Source organism: Neofelis nebulosa, chromosome 6 (assembly GCF_028018385.1).
Source record: "Neofelis nebulosa isolate mNeoNeb1 chromosome 6, mNeoNeb1.pri, whole genome shotgun sequence".
NCBI classification, from domain to species: domain Eukaryota; kingdom Metazoa; phylum Chordata; class Mammalia; order Carnivora; family Felidae; genus Neofelis; species Neofelis nebulosa.
In genome coordinates, this window is record NC_080787.1 from 136,486,028 (window position 1) to 136,507,292 (window position 21,265).

Below are 21,265 nucleotides of genomic sequence, written 5' to 3' on the forward strand. Positions count from 1 at the left end.
CCTTGTTATTTAGCGGTGGTGGGAAGCTTAACAGAAGTGTCTCCTGCATAATGTGTAAGTGATTAACTTAGATATTTACCTAATGAGATTTCCAAGGAAAGGATTGACAGTGTCACCTGATTTTTTTTTTTTTTTTTGCTGCTTTATAGTAAAATGCAAGAGGAGAAAAATAAATTGAAAAAAGAATTATTAAAGGAACCAGGATTTGATGATTTAGGAAATTCTTACCCTGATCCAGTTGGTAAAAAAAATTGTTTCTCAGTATGGCATAGAGAAAAAACATGAAGGTGTGGCTGAACAACATTTTACTAAAAATCTAATGACTAAAGGTCCAAGTATTTAGTCACACAAAGAGCTCTTTTAAGAGATTGCAAATCTTTTTAATAAAACTAGAGAACCTCTAGAATGCTTTAAGATGCACAGTTTGAGAAAATTGTATAGCAGAATATTGCCAGCTTGGCCTGAAAGAGACAGTACAAAATGAAAGGAGGCTGCCAGCCAGAAGCAGTCTGATAAAACTACCTACTCCAGGCAAGTGCTATCTTGGATGAAAAAGGAAGGATGGTTAAGAGGGTGGAGCTGAGAGCTACAGAGGATTATTCCCAGACCTTGAAACCTAATTAAGAAAATCCCAACGTTTGATTTCAAAACTGTTAAGGACCAGTGGCTCCTTTTTAACTTCCTCTTTTCCCAATTTTGAACAGGAATTTCTGTAACTGTTATCCTATGCTTGTCCCACCATTGAATGCTGAGCGTATTGGGGACAGATAATTTGTGTCTTTAGTTTCATAGGTCCACAGATGGACTGTAATTGTGCCCAAGAGCTATATCTAATGGATTCCAGTTGGGATTCTCATATGCAGCAAATTCAGATGATGAGATTTGGGATTTTTTAGCTGATGATAATTTAAGGGGATTTTGGACTTGATAATGTAATTGGTTGAGACTTTGGAGATGTAGGGATCAAGTGAATGTTTTTTGTATTTAGGAGGAATGTGAATCTTCAGAGGTTAAAGGGCAGACTTAGAGCCAGGATTCTAACGTGGTTCCCCAAGGTGTTGTCCCCTGGTATACATACACCTTCTCCTAATTATTCAACCAATGCTAATCAAAGTGATGCTGTGAAGGGATTTTTACAAATGTAATTGAGATCCTAAAGAAGTTGACCAGTCACACATGGAGTATATCTAACTGGTTTTAACTTTGGATTACCTGACTTAAAATGGCAGCAAGTGAGCGGAATTACACTGGTTGGTTTGGTTCACGTCTGGAACTCAGCCTCCAAAGGTATATGGGTATCTTGAGGAAGACATGGGTACTCTAATGAATATCTGAATAATGTTAGGAAGGAGTGGAGTGAGGAATGGATGTTAGGTAGATAAATAACCAATATCCATTATATTTAACTGCTTTCAAAATGAAGTTGATACACTTAAATACTTAGCATCCCCTAAAAGGTATTATAAGGTCTATGATTCTACTTATTACCATAATTCATTTTGCTATGCTTCTCCCTTTCATTATGCATTATAATATAGTCTCCTTGACCTCATTTTTAAAAAAAATTTTAATGTTCTATTTATTTTTGGGAGGGGGGGTAGAGAGCGCACATGTGAGTAAGAGGGCGAGGGGCAGAGAGAGAGGGGGACAGAGGATCTAATGTGGGCTCTGCACCGACAGCAGTGAGCCTGATGCAGGGCTTGAACTCAAGAACCATGAAATCCTGACCTGAGCCGAAGTCAGACACTCAATTGGCTGAGCCACCCATGCACCTCATGACTTTTAATATTTTTTTTAATGAATGATCCTCTCTCCTACCTGTTTGTATGAGCTGATCTCCCTGCTTAGAAACATACTTAAGATTCTCTTTCCGTGGTTAACTTGTCTTTGTCATTTCTTTTACAGATTTTTCTCCAAATTCTCTAGTGTGGGTTTTGTGCCGGTTTTGTATTATGGCATAGTATGATGCATTTTCCCTAAAATAGCACATACCGTGCTTACTGTAATTGTCTTGGTTCCTTGATTGTCTTATAGATTAGAATGTAAACTATATGTTTTTTTTTTTTTAATTATTATTCTGTTTCCAGCAGTAATCTGGGATTGTAATGCCTGACATCTGGTAAACGCTCAAAAAATTGGGGATTGGTTGTTAACTCATTGTCTTTGCAGAAACAGGGGAATCTCTTCTTCTGTAGAAGGCATGGTGCTCCACAGACTGTGTTCCTTACCTGGGAGATAAGTTTAAGAAGTAAAGTCTTCAAACAGAAAAACATGAGAGTATTTGCTTTCTGTATAATCTTTATTCCTCCACTAATAGATCCCAAACTAGTTAAGTTGTTTGATTATCTTTGGAGTGCTATTTGGTCCTTGGCCCACAGCAAGGTTTTAAATTTTTTTCTTTTTTGGTAAAAAGAGTGAGATGGGAGAATAAAGAGCTTTGAGCAGTAGCTTTCTTTTTACTGAACCAGCATGCCTGGGAGGTATAGCAGACTTCCATCTGGAATAGTTTGACAGTGATTTTTAAGATGAAGGTTTTATTTTTCTTTTTTCCCCTTACTGTATTAACACAAATTCTCAGAACAGTGTTCAATGATATTTTTGATAGCAAGTATATTTTTCTTAGTGATAATTTTAATAATATTGCCTTTAGGGCTTTACTATCAAGCATAACATAGGATGTTGGTTTAAGATTGAACCTTTTTTTCCTTTAAGAGTTGGCTGTCAATAATGGAAATTAAATTTTAATTGGATGCCTTTTTAGCCCCTTTTTAGATTGTAGTGTGATTTCTCACCTTCCTTTTTTTCTGGATGGCATTAATAGATTTCCCAATACTAAGCATTCTTGTATGCTTGTGAAAATTTTGGAATAGTACTGATAGTTCTTTTATTATATTGTTAAATATGGTTCTTAATATTTTTTTAGAACTTTTACTTTTGTTCAAAAGTGAGATTAGAATATAACTTTTTTTCTGTAACTGTCAGTTTTGGGATCAGGGCAGATACTTCCTTCATACAACGAATTGAGTAACTTTTGTGTCTTTCTCCTTTTCTTTCTTTCTTTCTTTCTTTCTTTCTTTCTTTCTTTTCTTTTCTTTTCTTTTCTTTTCTTTTCTTTTCTTTTCTTTTTCTTTCTTTCTTTCTCTTTCTTTCTCTTTCTTTCTTTCTTTCTTTCTTTCTTTCTTTCTTTCTTTCTTTCTTTCTTTCTTCCTGTTCTAGAACAGATAGAGAAATTAATAGAGGAATTACATGTTTGCAGAATGTTTTCAGAGTATACTTAAACTTTTTAGAACTGGATTTTTTTTGTATATAATTCTTAGATACATCAATTTCATCAGTGGTTGTTGATCCTTTATGTTTTTCTTGAAATTTTTTTATGATTCAGAATATCATCAATTTCATTAAGATTAGAGGCTGTATCTTACTGTATTCTTGTGTGCTTATATTAATTTTTATACTCTTCATATCGTCTTTCTCTACTTTGTCATATATGTATTAAATATAATTTGTCAGAGGCTTTTGTATTTAATTGTCTTTTAAATGTAGTCATTTGTGGATTTGTTTTATTTTTATCTTTTATTGATATCTAACTTATTTTTATCTCTATTCTCTCTCCTGTTTTGTTTTTAATCTCTTGACTTAAAAGTAAAACTTATTTATTTTAACTTGCTTAAAAATTAAAACACTTTAGGGCATGACAGTTATAAGATAAAGTCAGAGGATGGAGATTTGAACCTAAGAATTGTAGGGATTTTGGTGATGAAGACAGGAGAAAACAGAACAATGGAGAGAAAAGTAGTGATCAAAGGTATAAAGAAATTTTGTGGAGCTAAAATATCTTGATTTATTTTTTATTTTTATTTATTTTGAGAGAGAGATAGACAGCAAGCCAGGGAGGGGCAGAGAGAGAGGGACACAGAATCCCAAGCAGGCTCCAACCTGTCAGCGCAGAGCCCAACACGAGGCTTGAACTCGCGAACTGTGAGATCATGACCTGAACCGAAGCTGGATGCTTAAGCAACTGAGCCACCCAGCTACTGCCCCTAGCTAAAATATCTCTAGATTGTTAGGGCCAATAAATGCTCCAAAAACTGCGGACATACTGGAATTAAAAATACTTTAAAATCATATTCTGACATTGTCAACTGTGAAAGAACTCAAAAAATACAGTAATCGTCTGAAATTCCTCCTCTTCCCCAAATAATCATTCTTTCAGACCTTGTTAGAAAGCAACGATGTTGAATGTGTCTTAGTGTAAGGATAACTACTAGAAGGATACAAAATACATACTATTAAACTTCTAGAGGAAGAAAAGAAATGAAAATGGAGATCAGGAAAAGCAAAAATAATAGAAAAAATATGGTTAAAGATGGAAAAAATAGTTCAGCTATATCAGTAATCAAAATCATTAAAAATATACTAAATTCACTTGTTAAAATTTTGAAATTTTTGATTCAGTTAAAAAAATGCAGTTACTAAACTTTTTATAAAAGATATACCTCAAGCTTAATTACATAAAATTTGAAAGTATGTGGAAGGAGAAAGGGGAAAAAGAACACATCTTATGACAAAATTTACAGTGTTCTTAGAAGTAACACTAGCAAAAATGGATAAGATCTATGTGGGGAAAATATTAAAACTAGTGAAGGAATCAAAGAAGACTTAGGCAAATGGAGAGCTTCAGAAAAAGGAATATTCAAGTTTTAAAATGTCACTTCTTTCCAAATTAACCTTATAAATTCAGTGCTGTTCTAATTAAAATATTAACAGGGTTGTTCATGTAAGTTAATAAGCTGATCCTAAAATTTATATGGGAAAAAAAAGACGCAGAATAACTGAGACATGTTTGAAAAAGAAATGTAAGATGGTGGGTCTTATTTTATTGGATATCAAAAAATATTGGAAAGCTGTAGAAATTAAAATGGTCTGGTAATAACAAAGGGAAGACCAGGGTGCCTGGGTGGCTCAGTCGGTTGAGTGTCCCACTTCGGCTCAGGTCATGATCTCATGGTTCCTGGTTCCAGCCCCGCACAGGGCTTTGAGCTGACAGCTCGGAGCCTGGAACCTGCTTCAGATTCTGTGTCTCCCTCTCTCTCTGCCCCTCCCCTGCTCGTGCTCTGTGTGTGTGTGTCTCTCTCTTTCTCTCAAAAATAAATAAACATTAAAGAACAAAAAGAAACCCAAAAAACAAACAAACAAAAACAAAGGGAAGACAAATGGATCAAAACACAGTGAGCAAACTGACACACACACACACACACACACACACACACACACACTTTTGATATATGACAGAGGCGGCTTTGCAAACAAAAAAGTGATGCAGCAAATAAAACAGGATGCAGTAAATTTAAAAAGTTGCAGTAAATAAAAAATACTGGGAGAACTCTTATCTAAATGGGAAAAGTGCTTCATAACAAAATAAATTGCAAACCAGTTAAAGACTTAAATGTAAAATGACCACAGAAAACTTAAAACAGGGAGGAGGATCTGTAAGATCCAGGCAGGTTGTGCTTAAACAACATACATGGAAAAGCACAAAGTGTATTGGAAAGGATTAAAGGTTCTGTATAACACATTTACCATAAAGTTAAAAGGCAAACCCCATCTACCAGGTACTGCTGGATAAGAACACAAAAATCAGAATAATTTGCACAATATTCTTTTTAAAAATAGCGACTCCCTCCCCTCCCCAAATTCCTCATGACTTATGTATTTTATGAATATTGAGAAAAAAATATGAAAGGATATGTTGACCAGTCTATTAATTTGATTTATAGAGAGTATATTTTGGAGGAGAGGCACACAATCACGATAAAACTAATTAAAAAATCATTTGAAGGGCCAACTGTCTGACTTATTTAGTGAGTGGAGTATGCGACTCTTGTTCTCGGGGTTGTAGGTTCAAGCCCCATGTTGGGTATACAGATTACTTAAAAAGAAAATCTTTAGAAAATTATTTGAGATAGTAAGTTTGTATAAATGTATAAATAAGGTCATATTTGTGTATATGTGTTATTCTGCCTATATACAACAGAGAGAGAGAGAGAGAGAGAGAAACTTCTTTAATAATTAAAAAGACATAGCCGTAGACTGGAAGATATTTAGAGTACACCTATCCATACAACAAAGGACAGTCTAATATAAAAATGTAAAAGAGGTGTAGTTAACAGTTGCTGATGAGTATCAGCAGCTTTTGTTTATCATAACATTCATTATGTAATACACTCTGGCATTTTCATTCCTCAAGGTAAGATCATTAAAAACAGAACTTTAAGCAATCCCCCATGTAATAGGGACAGTTTTTTCAGATGTTGTTGTTGGTTCTGTAGTTGATACATACTGTTTTCCTATTTGATGTTCATTGTTTTACTTACTGATATTCAGTTGATACTCAGTTTTTTCCATAGTCGATGATGTTAAGGTGTCATTTTACAGGAAAGGTTAATATCATTTATTTGGACATCTTTCCAAAAGTTTTATAAAAACTGAAATGTAAGAAATAAAACAGTAAATCAATACAAATATAAAATGACCTTCAAAAACCTCTGAAGCTTATTTTTTGAAAAACATTTGTTACATTGTACTGCTGGGATATAGATATGATGATTTTTCTAAAGTGGCCGTGACAGTTTATCCAGAAAGATAAGAGACTGCAAATAGAAAGGAAATCCTTTGAACAGATTTATAAATTGCTTTCAGCTGACCCTGCTGTTATTTTTAATATATTTCTGTATCCATTAATGCAAACTTAAGTTTTCTTCTATTAACCGGTACAGTTAATTTAAGAAAAATATCAAATATGTTCTTTTTTATTTTCTTGTGTATTAATTCATTTCATAAACATTGAGATTCTGGTCCATGCAAATACTGTGATAAATTCTGTAGAGACATGGAAGTTATACCTGCCTAAGGGAGATGAAATGGCAAATCATAATGTAATAGAAAATGTGATATAATATGTAGTGAAATTTTCTTATGAAATTTTAAAGATTAACCAGCAAAACAGTGTATCACCATGTTTTGAGAATTTTAGGTAAAGCATTACCAAAGAGCCCATGTGAACAGATTGGTAGGATTGGTGGGAATTCCCTACATTGACAAAGGGCAAAGGGACTTTCCATTATTTCAGATGCACAGTCATGAAGAAATTTCATGTTAGGGCACAGCATCTGTTAAACATGGCTAGGTGTGTGGTCCAGAGAGGTTAACTTTAGAAAGATAGAAAAGGTCTATTCGTGAAAGTCCTTTTATGGAAACGTAAGAATTTTATATTCTCAATCTTTATCCAACTTTAAATCATTAAATGAATAACATATGAACAAGATACATTATAAGTGGGTATTGCAGATTGGTACGTATCTTGGTTAATGAATAAGGGTTCAGTGGAGGAAAAGAAACCATTGTAGGCATTAAGCATAAATGGATCCATTTCAGGGATGTAGCAGTTTATAAAACTTTGAGAAGGGTTCTAGAACTGTTGTGTTAAAAAATTACTGCCCTACACCTGCCTCTTAGCACAGACAATACTGTGGCTGGTCCCCACTGCTGCCATAAGTACCTCTTGCCATTCAGGTTTCCTTGAATATCCTTGTCAGCAGAAACAGCAACAGAAATATGGTCTATGCCTCACTTCTACCTGCAAATCTCAAGTTTGTAGAAACTTAATCTCATCTATAACTCTAGCCATGGAAGAGTCTGGGAAATAGAAATTTTAGCTTTCTAGCATCTGTGGTACAGGAAGGCATATAGGAGAATGTGGAAGAGGCTGCCGAGTGCTAGTTGACCAAATCCCCACTGTAACTCTACACCGTTTTCCCAGATACATGTACCACCAAGTGTCACTAAATATTGTTTAGGAAGCATTATGGTAGAAGATAGGAAGCTGTTACAGTCTTCTAAGTAAGATAATGATATGATTTCTCTTGTCTTTGAAAAGATAACTCTCGAGGCAGCTAGAAATCGATTCGACAGTCAGTAATAATGGTTTAAATTAGGCCTAAGTCATGAGGATAGAGAGGGAGCAACTCAGGGATATTTGATTATTTTATTAACATAATAAATTCTCACATTTTATGTAGTTTGTTTATTTAATGAATTAAGTACTTATTTAGTAAAAGATTTGCTGAGAATATAGAAGTGATGATGTACTTCCTGTCATGTTGGGCTGATTTTATGGTGATATAGGCATGTAGATGAGCTTATTGGTTCATATGTCTTTATGGCTTAAATACAAATTTGTGTTTATACACTTATTTATAGATGACTAATTTTAACATTACTTAGACTGTGTTCTTCTGTTAAGATTGGTAATAGTTAAATCTTCCAGATTTGGTGCTTGTTGACTATATAACACTTGACAGACTGCTGCTAAAGCTAAACAGTGAATAGGATGTATGTATTACTTCCTGCCACTTAATATGTTACACGTTGTTTAAGTCCCTTAAGTATATACAGAAATTACTGTGTTCCTAGTAACACTTTGTATAGAATAAGTGTATCTGTGTTTAAGTGCTGTGTAGGGAATTAGAATACAACTCTACTTAGTGACGTTCTGAGGGAGTTCAACTTGAACATCGGTATGTCTCGAATACATTTGTTTCAGTCACGCTTTTTTTTTTTTTTTTTTGGCTCCATATTATTTATTTTAAGGTACATTTTCAGGCTCAATTTAATATACCACTCTTCATAATATCTGACCTTACTGTTTACTGAGTTTTAATGTTTTTCACATGAGTCTCAACTATGACATTTTAGTTATCTTCAGTATAACATTATGCTTTAATATGTCAGCACATAAAGTTTACTTGCTCTCCTGGTATCAGTAAAAACTGAAGTCACTGTCATCTATTATGATCTATATCACCTTAAAATAAATATCTTTATAATAAGGGGCGCCTGGGTGGCTCAATCAGTTCAATGTCCAACTCTTGATTTCAGCTCAGGTCACGATCTCATCATGGGTTTGTGAAGTAGAGTGTTGCATCGGCCTCTGTGCCGACAGCACAGACACCGCTTGGGATTCTCTCTCTCCCTCTCTTTGCCTGTCCCCCATGTGCTCATGTGCATGTTCTCTCCGTCCTTCAAAATAAAGAAATAAACATTGAAAAAAAATCTTGGGACGCCTGGGTGGCTCAGTCTGTTAAGCATCCAACTTCGGCTCAGGTCATGATCTCACCGTTTGTGAGTTCAAGTCCTGCATTGGGCTCTCTGCTGTCAGCACAGAGCCTGCTTCAGATCCTCTGTCTCCCAGTGTCTCTCTGCCCTTCCCCTGCACATACTCTCCCTCTCTCTCTTTCAAAAGTAAAATAAACACTTGGGGCTCCTGGAAGGCTCAGTTGATTGAGCATCCAACTTTGGCTCGGGTCATAATCAACATCTTGCGGGTTTGAGCCCCGCATCTGGTTCTGTGCTGACAGCTCAGAGCCTGGAGCCTGCTTCAGATTCTGTGTCTCCCTTTCTCTCTGCCCCTCCCCCGTTCACATTCTGTCTGTCTCTGTCTCTCAAAACAGAATAAAAGTTAAACATTTAAAAAAATTAAAAATCTTTATAATAAAAGCATATGAACAACAGTAGTTAGGAATTTAATTTCAGTCAAAGGTAATGTTTGAGCTTCATGATAAATGCACTGTTGGCATTCTTAAAATTTTCCTGGGGTCTTTTTAATTTAATTCTAGAAATAGGATTTGTTTTCCTCTATGTTTTTATAGCTTTTCAAGTAAAAAGATTTTATTTGAGTGGATTGTACTAAATAACAGGTCACTTATCTATTGCTGCATATCAAAACATCCCAAAACTCGAGAAGCTAAAATAACAGCCATTTTGTTTGCTCATAATTTTGTGGGTCAGCACTTGGGTCGAGCTTAGCAGAAGCAGTCTTTCCCTGTAGTCACTTATGCAACCACAGTTATCTGGCTGCTCTACTGGGTTGGGTGATCTAGCTTGCCTTACATGTCTGGTGGTTGGTGCTGGCTGTGGGCTGGGCCAGATTCTCCCAACAGGTTACACTGGGCTTCATCATACGTCACCTGGGTTCTGAAAGCACAAGAAACAGGTCAAGGCCGAATGTGCAAGTGCTTTTCAAATTCCTGCTTGTGGCACAGCTGCCCGTGTCTCAGTGGCCAATGGAAGTCACAAGATCCTAGAGTCAGTGTTGGGAGAGACCATATAAGGGGCGGGATACAGGGCGAAAGAGAAGATCTCTTGAGAGACATTACTATAGTAACGTAGTGATACTTAGTTCATTGATGAAACTTTCCTGTCTTCAGTGTTTCTTTGTATCTGTTGATCTGGACTCCTTAACTTTGAAATCTGTTTGTCTGAAAGCCATTCAGTGCCATTTGTTTCATGACTACTTTACTGAAAAATAGTAGATTTCTATCATGGACCACTTTCTTAGAAACATTAACAACAAATCTCTCCTCTCTCTATATGTATATACACACATACACACATGTACATATGTACACACACATAATATGTATATATAGTTTTAAGTGCTCCAATTGGCCTTTCCCTAAATCAGTGGCATGGTATTTTATTTGGTTGCATGGAATTTTAGTTTTCTCACTGTTCCTATTCCCACATATTCAGAGCCGTTAAAATTTGCTAATTAAGAAACTGTCAGTTTAATTGTGATAAAAACGACTTGACTTTCTTCCTTCTCAAATGAGTCAAATAACGAGGGTAGTTATGGTACAGAGTAATTTTTAAATTTGGCACATTGTACAAATACACTCCCATTATTTCTATATAAGACTCATTCTAGGGACCATATTAAAGCCTTGGTGCCAGATCATTAAGTGAACATTTTAATTAAGTCCCTTCTTAAAATGTTAAGTGGTAGTTTTTACTTCTGAAAACAAAGATGCTTAAAATTTTTCAGCAGTGTCAGTTGGTTTTATAATTGAGAAAAAACTTATGATGGTAGCTAATACTGAAAAGGTGAATCTAGGGAAAAGTTCTAGATTTTTTGCTGAACATTGAAGAATTTATTCCTTTTAAAAAAATTTTTTTAACATTTATTAACATTTATTTTTGAGAGAGAGAGACAGAGCATAAGCAGGGGAGGGGCAGGGGGGGAGGGAGGGAGGGAGGGAGGGAGGGAGAGAGAGAGAGAGAGAGAGAGAGAATGAGAGAGAATGAGAGAGAATGAGAGAGAATATATCCAAAGCAGGCTCCAGGCTCTGAGCTGTCAGCACAGAGCCCAGTGTGGAGCTGGAACCCATGAACTGTGAGATCATGATCTGAGCCTAAGTCGTATCAACTGAGCCACCCAGGTGGCTTATTTATTCTTTTTTATTTATTCTTAATTATTTATTCTTATTCTTTAAATTTATACTTATTTCTTTAAATACTTAAGAAACAGTATGCTGTTGCACTGGGAACAGAAAATATTGTATGAATACATCACAAATCTCTGGTCTTAAGATAAGTTTAAATTTCTTAAGCATATTATTTTAAACAATTTTGTTAGTATTAAAATCAAAGATGGGTCATGTCATTGTATTAGCAATGTCATTAGTTACTGCTTTTCTAGAGTGAAGAATAAAGGAGAATTGCATAATAGTGGAAAAGATGGGAAGTTACATATTTCTGTTTTTTTTTTTTTGTGAGCCAATCATTATTTTGGCTTATTTATTTTGAAATTATTTTTGAATTTTCAAAACATTTAGCTCTATTCATGTTTTAGTTTATAACACATTTCAAATGAAGTGGTTTTTTTATGATGTTTATTGCATCGTTGATTTTACATTTGGCTTGCTGTTGGTACTTTTATGTAGCTTAAGTAGTTAAAATTTGCCTATAACTTCTAGTTGGTAGAGTATCACGTGATAATTAGCTAACATTTATTGAACACTTCTCTGCTTCAGGCCCCATGTTAAGCATATACCTTGCTTTGTCTTATTGGAGACTCAGGGGAACACTGTCAGGTAGATGTCCTTTACTGCTTAGAAACTGAGGTTCTGAGAGATTAAGTGGTTTATCAGAAGTCTCATGCTTGATAAGTAACAGAGCTGGAAATTAAATACAGGCAGTCTAATTCCAGAGCTTGTGCCTATGTATTATCAGAATCACAATCTATATGCATAATCGCTAAATCCATAAGTCTCTGAAAACACAAAATTTTAAAACCGTTTTATTTAGGGTATAATAAACATAATATGCTCCACATAAAGTGTACAGTTTGATAAATTGACACATACATACGCGGATGAAACTGTCACCATAATCAAGATAACAAACATACACGTCACCCCAAAATATTTCCTTGTCCTCATCCCTCCCCTCTTCTATTTCTAGCCTCCGCTCCTGCAATCTGCAGGTAACCATTAATCTGCTTTCCATTACAATAGTTTAGTTTGCCTTTCGTATTGCATATAAGTTGTATATAAATGGAATCGTACAATGTGTCTTTTTATCTGGTTTCTTTCCCTCATGATAAGGATTTTGATATTCATCAATGCTGTTGCATGTATGAGTAGTTTATTCCTTTTTACTACTGAATACTATTGTTATGAGTATATACCACTTACCTGTTGATGGACATTTGGATTGTTTCCAGTTTTTGGCTGTTACAAAGCTGTTTTGTAACATGTGTACAAGTTTTGTATAGATTATGTTTTCCTTTCTCTTGGGTAAATACCTAAATACAGTAGGTGTATGTTTAACTTTTTAAGAAACTGCCAGTGACTATAGTTAATAATACTTTTTATATATTTGAAGCTTGCTAGGAGAGTAGGAGATCTTAAAAGTTCTAAACTAAGAAAAAATATTTCTAACTATATGTGTGGTGATGAATATTTCAGCTAGACTTGCTGTGATCATCTTGCAATATACACACATATCGACTCATTGTATATATTTGAAACTAATATAATATTACATGTGAATTATATCTCAGTTAAAAAAACTGCCAAAAATCATACCTTAAAAATATTTAATGTGTTTGTGAGATACTGCCATTTTAGGTGATCTACAAAATTTGCATTATATATTTTTTTGAAATCCAGAAAATTCAGAATTCTGAAACCTATATGGCCCTGGAGTTTTTCAGAAAGGTACTGTGGACTGCTTAGTATTTTGTGAAGTCATATGGGACTATAAAACGTTTTTTTGATGCAACAGACATTTTTGTGCTTTGTTTAATATAGAAAATCCCTTTAGAAATATGACATGTTATTATATAAAACCCTCAACAAGAAATACAGACGATGAACCTTAAATAATTATTTAAATGAACATTCCCTCTAGGAGGTAGACCATGAGTTGCATGTACATTTATTTGATAAGTATTTTCATCTTGAAAATTTTCTGTAATGAAATTGTGTTCATGGGAATAACAATGTTGTGTATGCTATATCTTGCTTAAAACCTAGTACCAGTATTGATGGCCTAGTACTCATTCTTACTGTATGTTATTTGAAGTGCTGTTCTATTGAAAATTTGAATATATTTTGAGGCACAATAAATAGGTAGTCTAAAAAAATGAGCATTATATGATTTCATAACATACTAATTTTGGGGGCTAAAAATAAGTGCTACAAAAAGGACAAGATAGTTTCCATTCTTTATCTTGAAGTCAAATGATCTAAGAATAGAAAGTGTTTGGAATTACTGGAATGATAATAAACCTTAATATGTGCATGTAAATTATAATTTGTTAATGAAGTCCTGTCATATCATTATGACATAGGAGAAGAGCATTGTCTAAGTGTGAGTATAGAGGATCTCTGCACTCCCTGAGGCTTACAAGTTACTGAAGAAGGTAGACCTTAACTGTCTTAACAAGGCAAGCCTGATAGAGATAAAAATCATTGGGCTATCAATTTGAATAAAGGTGTATTTGAACTGAATCTTGAATAGAAGAAAAATATGAACGGGAAGAGCCTTTTGCCTGGAAGGAATGGTAAGCACAGGTACTGAGATAGATGAGTGTGTTTAATAACTCCTGAGGAATGTAATAATACCTAGGGTCATGTGGGTATTAATGGTTTGTGGTTTAATGGTTAAATATGTGATGCGCCTAAAGTAACACAGTGGATGACATAGCCAGATTTGAAACACATGGTAGCTTTAAAACTCATCTTCTTTCTGTCAAGCCATCATGTCTATCTACTATAAGGCCTTCTGTTTGACATATAAGTTGAATTTGTATGTCGAATATTAATCACACGGACACCTGAGTGGCTCAGTCAGTTAAGCATCTGACTCTTGATTTCAGCTCAGGTCATGATCTCAGATCGAGTCCTGTGTCAGGCTGTCCACTGACAACACAGAGCCTGCTTGGGGATTCTATCTTTTCCTCTCTCTGCCCCTCCCCCACTCATCTTCTCTAAATAAATAAATAAACTTAAAAAAAAATAAATTAAAAAAAATGTTAACCACAATGAGTGGATAAATCTGGTTTCATCTCATTTTTGCCTTTCCTAAATTAGACATCATGATTAACCCTCTAATACAATTAACAAAAGTTACAGACGTTTTTCCAATTTCCTTTTTGGTTATATTTTCTCTTGCAGGGTTACATTTTGCCATCTGCCTTTCCAGAGTAAGTGGCTCTATGTGGGCACTGAACGAGGTAATATACATATTGTCAATGTGGAGTCCTTCACACTCTCAGGCTACGTCATTATGTGGAATAAAGCCATTGAACTGTGAGTTTGAGCAAATATTCCATATCTGAAAGTATCAGGACCATGTGGGATATCTTTATATAATAGCTAATGAGTAAATCCGTGTGGAATTAAATATGTCAGACATTCTTGATATTAAACACAGATTTATTAGCCTTTTCTAAATATTATACTATTAACAGTTTGTACATTTAAATGTTCTGTATATATATAGATATGTGATCATATGTATATATAAACCTGTGTATGTATGTACCAATTGTAGCATGAGTTTAATGAAACAATTATTAGGTGAAAAACACTCCCAATTTTTTTTTCTGTACTTTTATCTTCTGTTTATTTTTCTTTCAGATGTTAGTCATACCCCACTAAGTTGATTTCATGACCCACTAATGGGTTGCCACCAGAGTTTAGAAAACATTGATCTAAACCGGTACTTGATATGTTTAAATAACTGACAAATATAATGTAAATTTTACAATATAATATTGCAGAATTTGACAATTTGTTAATTTTGATATAATGATGATTGTTTTCATTTAACAATCCTTAATTTTGATATGATGATTGTTTTCATTTAACAATAGCAACAAAAACAGGGTTCAGCTGTAAGGCCTTAAGGATCTTTAGCACTAACTTTGCACTTTGTTTTAGAATCTTATCTTTATATCTTTTTTAATTTTTTTTTTAACGTTTATTTATTTTTGAGACAGAGAGAGACAGAGCATGAACGGGGGAGGGCCAGAGAGAGAGGGAGGCACAGAATCTGATACAGGCTCCAGGCTCTGAGCTGTCAGCCCAGAGCCTGACCTGGGGCTCGAGCTCACAGACTGTGAAATCATGACCTGAGCCGAAGTCGGATGCTCAACCACTGAGCCACCCAGGCACCCCAACTCTTATCTTTATATCTTATCTCAGGTTTTTTCTCATATTATTTAGACATAAAAATAAAAATGTATGGACATTGACAAAATTCATTTTCGATGTTTCGTTTTTTTTTTTAAATTGTTTTAACATTTATTTTTGAGAGACAGAGAGACAGAGCATGAGTGGGGGAGGGACAGAGAGAGAGGGAGACACAGAATCCGAAGTAGGCTCCAGGCTCTGAGCTGTCAGCACAGAGCCCAATGAGGGGCTCAAACTCACAAACCGTGAGATCATGATCCGAAGTCGGATGCTTAACCTACTGAGCCACCCAGGTGCCCCATCTTTTGTTTGTTTTTAAACAAATAGTTCTGTATTATTGCATTCCACAGAATTTGACATAAGGATAAATTTGTGGCATCACTCTTAAGCAACGTCTTGGTCAACTGTTATAATGTACTAAGCCTGGTTTTTCTTCCTGTGGCAGTAATGTTATCATATCTCAGTGCCTTGGTCCAAGGTGTGGGTTTTTGTGGTTGTTCTTTGAGTTGATCACAACATCCACTAGGTTGGCCTGGTGCAGATAGATGTCTGTATGGTTTCACAAAGGTCTCATGAAGTGGGCTGGTGTCTCAACCCTTGGAATTTATGAATAGGGAGGTGCTTATTCCTACTGTATGGGCATAAATTCAGCTCCATTCTTATCTATATGACTTCTTTTTCTCTGAGCATGTATACAGTGGCATTAGTTTTGTTGTTTTGTTAAAAAACATAATAGAATTTTTCCTATTTTTTTGTGGGTGAACTATGGAACTATGGATGCTCCAGTTGGAGGCTAGAGTTGAGTAAAATAAGATAGCAATATTTTAGATGATGCTTATTTAAAAATATGAATTCTGAGAATTCTACCATGAGAATAGATTTTTTTTTTGTGCTAAAATACTACATTGAATATTCCTATACAGAAAGTGTACTTGTAAATTTTGTGGATTTGTATCAATGTCACTATTTTTCCTCTGATTGCTATGTTTTGTTTTAGTTTTTATTTAAATTCCAGTTACTTAACATACAGTGTAATATTAGTTTCAGCTACACAGTATAGTGATTGGGCACTTCCAGTGCTCATCACAAGTGGCCCTTTAGTCCCCATCACCTATTTAACTCATCCCCCACCCAAATTTTCCTCTGATTCCTATTTTGATCCATAGTAAGAACTATACATTTCTTACCGATTACTTACTGAATTGTTCTCACCCTTTATAAATACATCTTTATCGTCCATTCATTGGTTTCATTATAATGAATATATAGTTGTATTGAAATTTTTAATTGAGAAAAAAAAAGTCTTGCTAACTTTTCTTTTTTAGGTCATCTAAATCTCACCCAGGACCCGTTGTCCATATAAGTGATAACCCAATGGATGAAGGAAAGGTAGAATTTTTTCCTAAAAAATGACTTATTACTTAAATGCATGGATCTTGGTATTTTTTAAAAAATATGCAAACTGTTCTAGTGCCACATGTATTTACCTTGCAAAGTTGACATTTCTAACAAATGTTGTCCATCATAGACATTTACTGGTTTATTTAAATATTATGAAGAACAAGTGAAAGAATTAGAATCATTTATAATTTTAAAGAACACAAAAAAACCCTAAGACAAATAAAATGTAATAAGTACAATTCAAAGTTATTTATTTTTGGCATATTAAGATTTTGTGGAAATCTGGCAAAAACTGTTTTCTTTGCTTTCGAATTATTTTTAACACTTTATACAAATTTTGTAGCATTTAGCACATAATGCCTTATGTTAGAGGTGTCTCTGTACTCCTCACTCTTCAGTTTTTCTTCATAGATAGCTTAGATTAATAATGTAGAGATTTTTAAAAATATTACTTCACTTTTTATACTCAAAACCAGTTTCATATAGTCAGTATCTAGCTATTGTTTAGATTTGTTAATACATTTAAAAATAAAAATTCCTTTTCCATGAATCTCTTACTTAAATAGTTTTATGATATCATCCTACATAAAAGCCAGGAAGTTTATCACTATCAAAAGTCAGTGAAATGAAACTTCTAGATTTTGTGAAGGTTTTTCCTTTCCTCAACTAATGGGAGTGGTCTAGCCTGTGTGTTGTATAACACTATTCTTTTATTTGCTACTGGGAAAACAAAGGCATAGCTCTACTGTTTGGAGTTAGCTTGTAATCATACAAATGTATGCTTTGAGAGACTTCACAGGAAGCAAGTTACAGTAACCTATATCTACATTTTATTTATTTGATACAAGGTACTTGTTTAGAAGCCTTTAGGTGGGAGGCATGGCAAGAGAATTGAAAACTTCCCTCCCTTCCTTCTGGATTCAGTCTCTAAGTCATTTCAATCATTTCTTTGCAGTGTCTGTTTTTTATTCAACCTCATTACGGCCACTGTAGTTCAAGCGTTCCAACCCATTCATGAGTCGTTTCCAGATCAGTCTTCCTAGAATGCTGTTTTAACGTTATTGCTCTCCTTGTTGAAAAGCTTTCAGTGGTTCTGCAGTATCTAACAAGATACAGTTTCCTTAAAACATAGCTCCTAGGTTCCACTGTCTTTCATAACACCTTCACCTGAATGCTCTGCTGAAGCAAATAGTTATTGTTTCCCAGATGTGAGCTGTTCTTTGCTGCCTACCTGCCTCCTGTATGGGAGTCCCTTTGTATGCAATGCTTTTCCACTGAATGCTGTCTGCTGAATTCGTACCCACATTTTGAGGCTTAGATTAAATATATATCTTTCGTGATATCTTTGCTGTTAATCCTGACTAAAAATGCTTTCTCTCACTTTCAAATCCATTAGCACCTTAGTTGTGCAAGTTTTACAGTACTTGTCACCTATTGCCATGTATTAGAAATATGTGCATATCTCACGTCCCCTGCGCTCGAGAGACCCCTTGAGCATAGAGAGATTTACAAAGGTTTATGTTTCCCATAGCACCTGACATAGAAATAGTAATTCCTCAGTACATACTTAATTTATTGTATAAATAAATTACGTATAGCTGCTTGTATCATCCTCACTTTTTGAAACCTGGCGTTATGTTATTCTCTTTAGTTTCCAGAGTTAATCTCATCTAAACGTTGTTGAAACGTTAAGGTACTAGACTAGTTTATATTGTCTAACCTTTGACTTCTAATAGACAAGCCCACTTTGCATCAGTGACTCTTCTGCTGTTTCCAAAGATCTTTGCAACATTGTGTCACTAAAGAAAGGCGACGGGGCAGATTCCTTCTAAGCTAACCTTATAGGAGATGCCACCACAGTAAGCAAAGGCTTTGGCTAGGGAAGGTTAGGCATTAGTGTAAACTTACTTAGGATAGTAACAGTAATGACTGCCACTTACTGAATTCTGCTTTATTTTGGGCACCGTGCTTTCTACTTTATATGCACTATTTTATTCGATCCTTTTAACAATTTGTAAGTTAGCTGTCTTCCCGAATTTACAGATGCTGAGGCAGACACTTGGTGTGATTACGTGTTCCAGAGGTACAAAGCTAGATAGCGACAGAGCTGGAATTTTGAATACTGATCGTTCTGATTCCATCCCCAGAGTTATTGATGTTGCAGAGAGTCCCATTCATATTGAGTGTACCCACTAATTTTTTTTAGGAGAGAAGAAAATAAAAGGAAACTGCTCAACAGTATGTAAATTAACATCTCTGAGAAAAGATTCTAGTGGGAATTAATATTGAAAGAATTTTCCATGTTTAAATACCATATCTTTTAAGTTAGCTCTTCTATTTTTATAATATTTAGGAGATTATGGGGATTAAAGTCTAACCTGTTGACACAGATCTCTAACATTCTTAGGATATTAGAGCAGGCTAGAGATGTTAAAACTTACTATAACCCTCTTATGTTATTAACATCTGGATGGATAAAATTACTTCCTTAATGTTAAATGGCTACTAAGTAACAAATCTAAGACGAGAGCTTAAGGGACCTATGTCCTGAGCAATCCCGTGCTGTTTACACTGTATATCAACTCTTAAGTTTTATCCTTTTCCATCTCTTATTCCTGAAGTTTCTCTATTACTTCCCCCTCAGAAAATGCCATGTTACATGTCTTAAGGTATTTAGAGGGACTAGGAGAAGGTAAAGGAAACAAATACCAGTTTTTCCAGAAGGAGTATGTATCTCACATTGTCTAGAAAAGAACAGTTTGTATTAGCAAAATTAACTATACTTCCTGACAAGGTGGGGGAAAGTTTGTTAGCTTCAATGATTGTCTTTTCAGATACCCCTGAAGTCTGAAACCCACAAAATTGCTATTTCATTAAAATTATTGGGACCGCCCCAGACTTTGTTCATATCCCCAGATTACATTACAACTATTAGCTACCTACTAGTCATTTATGTGTTTATTAAACAAATATTTATTGTCTTCTGTGTACTAGGCAATATAATAGATATTAGAGACATACAGATGAAAATGCATGTGTTGGCATAGGAGAAGGAAGATCTTAGTCTATCTAGAGAAATGGGGGGTTGGCTTACCCAAGGGAGCATCACTAAATTGAGACTTAAAAATGAATAGAAGATCACTCAGAGAATAAAAGAGAAGGAGGTTTCAAGCAAAGGGAATACTGAGATTTGAAAAAGTCAAGTTCGGGGGTTGTGGGCAGAAGAGGTTTGATAGACAGTGGACAGTCTGTAAAGCAAGGACATGCATTCCATTCTGGAATTTATTTATTCCCTCCCAAAATATATTAAGTACCTACAACATATCAGTCAGGCTCAGTGTCTTACAGTGGTGGTGAACAAGATAAGACCAGTCCTTGCCTAAATAGACTAGTATTATAGTCAGTAAGAAAATTCAGCTAAGGAAAAGGCCACACTATTGTGTAGCGATCCTTCAGATTTAAAAAATGTACAGAGTGCTGTTGAAGGACATAGGAATGGGATTGACTTACGTTTGGCAGGTCAAGGAACGCTTCCCAGAGGAAGTAATAGCTAAAACAACATCTAGATGTTAGTAGGATTGGTCAGGCAAAGAGGGAGACATTGAAATGTGGCCCAGGTGGGAAGGCAGCAAAGGTAAGAGAGCATGAACGGAGAGATGTGCTGGAGTGTATTGGGTAAGAGGGATGTGACAAGGGACGAAGCTGGAGAGGTAAGCAGCAGTCACACCATAGTAAATCTTACAGGTCATATTACTCAGTTTGGACTTTATCCTAAAAGTAATGGTAAGACAATAAAAAAGTTTAAATGAAAGCATGCATTTCCATAATCAGGTTTGCATTTTAGAACTGTTAAAACACTAGCTACAATAGGGAATGAGTTTAAAAAGGAGCAAAACTGGGGTCGGGAGACTGGGAGACCAGAAAAAAAAACTTTGTGTCTTGAACCAGGAGAGAGGTATTGGAGGTGGGGGAAAGTGGAGAGATAATAGAACGTAATTTTTTTTTTTTTCTTTTTTCAACATTTTTTTTTTTATTTTTTATTTTTGGGACAGAGAGAGACAGAGCATGAACGGGGGAGGGGCAGAGAGAGAGGGAGACACAGAATCGGAAACAGGCTCCAGGCTCCGAGCCATCAGCCCAGAGCCTGACGCGGGGCTCGAACTCACGGACCGCGAGATCGTGACCTGGCTGAAGTCGGACGCTTAACCGACTGCGCCACCCAGGCGCCCCAATAGAACGTAATTTTAAAATCACCGGATGATTTTCCCTGATGAGGGAGACTAGAGTTAGGGATGATCCTCCAGGTGTTTGTTTGAGCAACTTAA

General features: G+C 35.2%; 1 protein-coding gene across 7 annotated transcripts in view; it reads left to right on the plus strand.

The window, feature by feature from the left end:
• STXBP5 (syntaxin binding protein 5) overlaps positions 1-21,265 on the plus strand; it is a 170,711-nt gene that overhangs the window by 39,154 nt on the left and 110,292 nt on the right. For all 7 annotated transcript variants that reach the window (XM_058735568.1, XM_058735570.1, XM_058735571.1 and 4 more), the window contains exons 5-6: positions 14,520-14,654; positions 16,865-16,928. In XM_058735568.1, coding sequence (XP_058591551.1) covers positions 14,520-14,654; positions 16,865-16,928 — 199 coding nt within the window. The remainder of the gene's footprint in view (positions 1-14,519; positions 14,655-16,864; positions 16,929-21,265) is intronic.